The sequence below is a fragment of the Rhinatrema bivittatum genome, chromosome 18, assembly GCF_901001135.1.
Source record: "Rhinatrema bivittatum chromosome 18, aRhiBiv1.1, whole genome shotgun sequence".
In the NCBI taxonomy this organism is placed as follows: Eukaryota; Metazoa; Chordata; class Amphibia; order Gymnophiona; family Rhinatrematidae; genus Rhinatrema; species Rhinatrema bivittatum.
In genome coordinates, this window is record NC_042632.1 from 58,785,475 (window position 1) to 58,792,232 (window position 6,758).

General features: G+C 45.3%; 1 protein-coding gene across 3 annotated transcripts in view; it reads left to right on the forward strand.

Annotated features, from left to right (window-relative positions):
• NSD1 (nuclear receptor binding SET domain protein 1) overlaps nucleotides 1-6,095 on the forward strand; it is a 155,735-nt gene extending 149,640 nt beyond the window's left edge. For all 3 annotated transcript variants that reach the window (XM_029584125.1, XM_029584123.1, XM_029584124.1), the window contains one exon: nucleotides 1,292-6,095. In XM_029584125.1, coding sequence (XP_029439985.1) covers nucleotides 1,292-2,367 — 1,076 coding nt within the window. In that variant the 3' untranslated portion in view covers nucleotides 2,368-6,095. The remainder of the gene's footprint in view (nucleotides 1-1,291) is intronic.
• Nucleotides 6,096-6,758: the final 663 nt, after the last annotated feature.

A 6,758-nucleotide genomic window follows, 5' to 3' on the forward strand; every position in this document is an offset into this window, starting at 1 on the left:
GGTGCAGGTCAGGACATCCTCAGCTCGGTACTCACCCATTTGTGAGGACAACCATCCTGCTTGTCCTGTGAGAAAGCAAATGTTGCTTACCTGATGTAACAGGTGTTCTCACAGGACAGCAGGATGTTAGTCCTCACGAAACCCGCCCGCCACCCCGCGGTGTTGGGTTCGTTTTGTTTTTACTTTTTTTAGGCACTGCCTGTAGCTTTGAAAATCAGACTGAAGGGAGACCCCTGCTGGCTGCAGGGTCAGTGCCTTGCTGGGCATGCCCAGTAGGGGCCAGTCAAAGTTCTGTTAAACTTTGACAGAAGTTTTCCGTGGTGGGCTCCATCCTCGATGTCACCCATTTGTGAGGACTAACATCCTGCTGTCCTGTGAGAACACCTGTTACATCAGGTAAGCAACATTTGCGCTCTCCTGATTTAAGCAAATCACTCAAAATGGTGTACAAGTTGTTACTTAGAACTTGTAGGTGTGTGGTCTTTTATGTTAAGTTTTCTCCTGCTTCCTGGCGCAGATGTGCGGAGGAAGGCTTCTGTTTCCATAGCTGGTGCTCTGGTCCTTGTATTCTGGTTAAAACTGAGGACATCCTTGGGATTTCAGTGAGTTTTCCTGTGATGGGGGGGCTCACTGTACACTAATTCAGTATCTTGGTAAATTGTACAGACAATTATTATTGGCTGCTCGCTTTACAAGAGCCACTTTCTGGAAAACATCCCCAATGCTCATACACTGGAAAAAAACAGGTGCACAAGGTGGTCCTGATGGAAAAATAGTGCTGTGTGTGTAAAGCTATGGGAAATACTAGGGAGATGTTTCAAGCTAATAGATATTGAGATGTGATAATGTTTTACTTATCATTCAACTTATTAATGTGGGAACCTTTGGATTTGTACTTTTGCTCACAGATTGTCCTTGTGCCATTGCTAATGCATTCTTTCTGCTTTATACATGTTTTGCCAGTTTCAATAAATAAAAAAGTAAAAAAAAAAAAAAGTAAAATCTTGACCCATAGACCTGAATTTTCCAACCAGCAATAATTCAGCTAGGTCTGCACCTGAGGGTATGTGTTTCATGTTTTAAGTATGCCTTGGCATACTGCACCATCCTGGCTGAGAATTTCCAAGTTCTACATTATGGTTTAGCCCAATCTCATGAGGTCTATGGCAGCCTACAAGTGAGAAAAGCCCCCATGATACATGATATCTGTTCAGTATATACATTGTTTGTTTAAGTAGTCACCTGACCGTGTCCTTCACTGTTTCTTCCCTTCTGTCCTTTTTACCTTCAGGGAAATGGGAGTGCCCATGGCATCAGTGTGATGTGTGTAATAAAGAAGCTGCATCCTTCTGCGAGATGTGTCCCAGCTCATTCTGCAAGCAGCACCGTGAGGGGATGCTTTTTATCTCTAAACTGGATGGACGCTTATCATGCACAGAGCATGACCCTTGTGGCCCTCATCCTCTGGAACCAGGAGAAATTCGAGAGTATGTACCACCTTCAGGACCAGTGGTTGTTTACCAGAACCCTTCACTTACAGATAAACCACCATTAGATACTGCCAAGAACTTGGTACCAGTGACCGCTAGTCTGAACCTTCTGCCTAAAGAGAGAGCACCAGTGACTGCTAGCTTAGATCCTTTACTTACAGAGGGAGTACCAGTCACTGCTAGTGTGAACACCCTTCCTAAAGAGAGAGCATCGGTCACTGCTACCCTGAGCCCTCTACCTAAAGAGAAAGTGCTGTTTGTGACTGGTTTTCAAGCACTCACATCTGCTAGCTACAATCAACAGCTTACAAAAAAAGCCCTATCATCTCTTGGACAGGATTATCAGCCTACAGAGAAGAAGCTATTGCCTATTGTCCATAAAATGCAGTCTAAAGAGAGATCACCAACACCTGTAAGCCAGGATCCTTTTCCTAAGGAGAAAGCACAGCTGTCAGTTAGCCAAAATCCTCTGGAAGGGAAGGCAGAGACATCTGTCTGCAACAGTCTTGGACTTCAGGAAATAGTATTAACACCTGTTGGTCAGAACCCTCAACCTCAAGAAAATATGCCAGTCTTAATTGCCCAAGTTCTTATGCCTACAGAACGAGCGCCTACCTCTATTGGCCAGAGTCCAGTCGTGAGAGATGGAGCACCCGCCTCCCCTGGCCAGCAGTCTGACTCTGAGGAGGAGGCACCCCCCTCCCTTGACCAGAGCCCTGACTCTGAGGAGGAGGCACCCCCCTCCCTTGACCAGAGCCCTGACTCTGAGGAGGAGGCACCCCCCTCCCTTGACCAGAGCCCTGACTCTGAGGAGGAGGCACCCCCCTCCCTTGACCAGAGCCCTGACTCTGAGGAGGAGGCACCCCCCCTCCCTTGACCAGAGCCCTGACTCTGAGGAGGAGGCACCCCCCTCCCTTGACCAGAGCCCTGACTCTGAGGAGGAGGCACCCCCCTCCCCTGACCAGAGCCCTGACTCTGAGGAGCAGGCACTGACTTTCATTGAAGTAAAAGGTTCCAAGTGAGCAGGATTGTTCTAGTTCCTAAAACATAGTGAAAGGTGCTAAATAGGGGACGAAGTGGTTTGTTGAGCAGAAGGGAACATTTAGCACATTGAAAAATCTGCATTTGGAGAGTGGCTTTAGGCAATGCAGGTGACTCGGTGAGGACTTGCACTCAAGCCTGCGTGTGTTGCCACAACGAAGGCAAGGATTTCACAGGCGCAGTGGAATGAATGGAAATACATGTGTGGTATGAGGCAGAAAAAAAGTCAATTCCAATGGGTCCATGTGACGAACTAGTGAGCCCCTGATTTCCCAGGTGTGGGTCTCAATCCTCAAACTGCTTCTGGGGAAGGAGGGGTATGCGTTTCAGGACTATTATGCACTTTGAATTCTTTTCCAGTGTGCTTACAAGGCAAATTCTCACCTGCCAGTTCTTAATTTTGTGACATACTATTCTTCCTCTTATTAAACACTGAATGAATTTTAGTGACCACATCGGATGTCCTTCAGAAACCCTCCTGAGCTGCTGCAGTGGATTGCAATGCAGGTTTCTACTCTTCACCTTGCTGACTCCCTTACATTTTCTGCATATGGCTGCATTGTAGTGGGTTAGTGCTGCTATTTGCAAGGTGTTTTACGTATTTGCTCTTTGAGGTGGTATCTGTGCAGGGAGGGTACTGGATCTTGCCTGTTTACATCAATCCTCTTGAAAAAAAAAATATATATATAAATATATATTTTTATGAAAAGTCTCTATTGCAATATGGCAGTCATGTAAGATAATGGAAGTAAAGCTACAGCTCCTTCAGCATAAAGTAGCCACTCCATCCATCATCCCTGACCTAGGAGAGCCAGGGTACCTTGTCTGTGCTTCATGCTGGAAGTGGGATTTCGGATGTCCCTGCTGTGCTTGGCTCTCTTAGCAGTAGGAGAGACCCAGACCTTTCCTAAGCCTTTGGCGCTGGAGTCAGAGCTTTCCCACTGTAAATTCCAGGCTTATTAGCACTCCATAAAAATAAGTCTGAGTGGGCAGTAAGGCCCAGTCATCATCCTCTCACTGGCGCACTGTATCACATCAGCTTTTTATCACCTGCATTTTCTAAGCTTGTGGCTCGCTCTCTCTGAATATACCTGCCCTGCAGAGAGGTGCAACAGTAAAGAGAGAGCAGAGCGGAGTGTGAGAAGCTGCAGAAATGGAGTGCGGTAACCATCCGTAATAGGAAGAATTTGGTTGGCTAGTAGATATGAAAGCTGTTGCTTACAGCAGCAAGGAAAGTGCTCCCATGCAACCTTCTAGTATTAAGAAATCTAGATAATCGCAGCAAGGAGCTTCAGTCTGCAAAGGTAAGTGCTTTGGAGCTGAAGCCCGAGGTCCAGTAACTATAAGCCATGAAGAGTTACACAACCATGCCAGCATGTTTTTAAGACCAAATAATCTTCCCCCGTGGGTGAGCCATGTTTGCACAAGTTGAAATGATCACATTTGACGAGGAAAATAACTTCCAGGTAGCAATGTACAGTTAGCAAATCAGAACGTATACAGCTGTATGAGTCTCAGTACCTTACCCCGCACTCTGATTAGCTGAAAGCATTTCATTTCAATAATAGATCTCTCATGGGGCAGGAACAACAATTGTACCTTGCATCTGTAGACCATGCTGTAAACTGGCCATTGTATGTGCTGCATATACAGGCGACGGCTCCCCACGGGTGATACTAATTCCCACACTGCTAGCCTCAGACAGCAAGGGCGCTGCACTGGATTTGTCAGGGTCCACTTCTTTCACACTGTCAGGTGCTAATTTCTTAGTCTTTAATTCCATGAATAATAAACTGTGAATAATAGCATTGCTGATTGCTGTTTTCTTTAAAATAGAAAGGCATTTCATTTTTAGTTGTCTTTTACCTAAGTATCATAGAAATCGTTTTGTCCATTGTGGAGTTGCAGGATCCATCCTTGTGCTCATTTCCTTAAAAGCTAGAATGTGCCTTGTAGTCCTTTCAAGAAATGAGAGGGTCTGCCCCTTCCCCCCCTGCAGCAGAATAGTGGGATGAGTTATTGAAACAGTGTCAGCTGTGACCATGATGGTACCACAGTTAGCCTCTGCTGTTAATATATATTTTCTAACAATTGCAGTAAATAAACTTGGTTCCTCTATAGGCTGCAGAAAATCTGAGTCCATTCACCTTATTGAGAAGTTGGCCTAAGCAGTGGAAGTTTAGAGAAGAATCCCTGCATGCAAATGCTGTCACGTAACTTGTGCGCTATGGCCATGCCTCACCTTGGTAAACACAGGCTTTCCAGTTTGTGACTAAAATACACTTCTACTCATCAGGGTTGTGTTAATCCTGTTTCTGAGGTTTATCCCAAGAAATGTCTGCAAGGCCTCAAGGCACCTACCTTCCCAGCCGATCCATGCATGTCCTCCAGGAAGTAGACTATTCTCCCTCCTGCAAGGTGGCAATGTGACTCCTAAAGTTTTCTGTAAGTTTTATATTGGAAGATCAGTGTGGGAAGAGAGGGAGTTCCCATTAAACAGTAAACTATGAATGAGGAAATCTCTGTATCAAAGTGCCTTGGGGTTGAGTTTACCCAGAGTAGAAAGAGGAAGTAAACCATATATTGTTTCAGTTTCCTACCAGTGCTTTGGAAGGTGGCATTCTGCTTGCACTGCTGCCATAACCAGAACCTCACCTAGCTCTGCTTTCTAATGCCATTTATTGTCGGGTGATATTCTTACATTGTAAGTAACGCTACCCCCCTAAACTAGATGTGGTGTGCTGCTGCCTCACCTTCTCCTGTATATTGCCTCCATCTTGTGTGGCCAGTGTGCCTGGCTTAACTAGAACTAAGACCATTTACTAACAATATAACCACCAATGAAGGACTCTGAATCTCCAGTATCCTCCTTCAGAGTGGCATTAGGCCCTGGTATTTCTAGTATTAAAAACTGGAGCCATCTAAGCAAAGCCTGTGCTGCCATTTAAAAATGTCATTTTGGCAGGAAGGGAGGGCAGTGAAAGGACTTCCTTCAGCCTTTTTCAAATTGGAAAAAAAAAAGGCTGAACTTGACGCAAGACAACTCACTTCATTAAAGTCTCTTTATTTTCCTTGGATTTTCTCACTTAGCTGTGAATGTGCACTATTCCTTCTGCAGGTGTTAGGTGGTGACAAAGAGCAACTCGTGTAGTGTAACACTAGCCACCACATTCTGGCCAGTGCCGACCAGCTCGGGCCTTGCAAAACCGCCTCATTCTGATGCAGCAGAAGGTCCTCCGAGTCCTGGCAACTGATTTCGTTCAGTGTTGGAGGAAAGATGCAGAAAAATGTATAAATGTCATGCATAGGATAGTGCTTTTAACTGTCCTTCATGCCCCCAGCAGAGGTAAAGGAAGAGCATTGTCATGTGAGAGATCAGTATTGTAATTTGGCTTTTTTTCCTTGACAAGAAGGTCTCCAAGCACTGCTGAATTTCCTTGTATTTTTCGTTGTACCTCTCATTACTAGAACGAGAAGTGGGACATCCCCAGACACTGTACTGTAACTCTTTGTAAATAGATGAAGAAACATTACTGTAAAGTAAAGTTTAACTTTACTCCTGTTTGCTTTGTGTTGCCTTGCTTTTTTTTGTTGTTGTTAGAAGGTGCTTGGACTTTAGCAGTGATGGATTTTCTCAGCCTGACTCCAATATTTTAGATGGTGACAGATTGGCTGAGGGTAGATTTTAGCCTGGTCCAGGACAGCACGCAAATGAGAACTTGGTGGAACATCTTTGTTCACTTGAATGGTGCACTCTGTGCATTTAGCATGCACTGCTACCAAACCCACTTTCTATGATAACTAGCAATGCACAGAAAATCTCAACTACAGGAGCCAGCCTCGGCTCTCGGGTTTCCAGCGCAGATAGCATGGAATTTGCACAAGAGGGTGCTAACCTTTAGTACATTGTTGTGCTATCTGTTATGCGCAGAACTCCTTTCTGCATCGGCTGTAAAGTTTGTGCACACAACTGCAGCTTAAACTCTGCAATCTGCTGATTTCAACTTATTCCATCAGCCTCGAAGGGAGAAGCTTGTATTGTTGCAGTGTATGAGGGCACTTTTAGCCTGCACACGTTACAGTCCGTTTTCAAAGGCAAACCATGGATACAGTTCTCTCTGAAAATTATCAAGAGCAACGTGTGCGGCCTGTAAACGCGCCTGCAGACTTCACACCTACTGTGTGGGGGCTAAGCAGGGCAGAACAGCAAAACGTGCACGGTGTCCT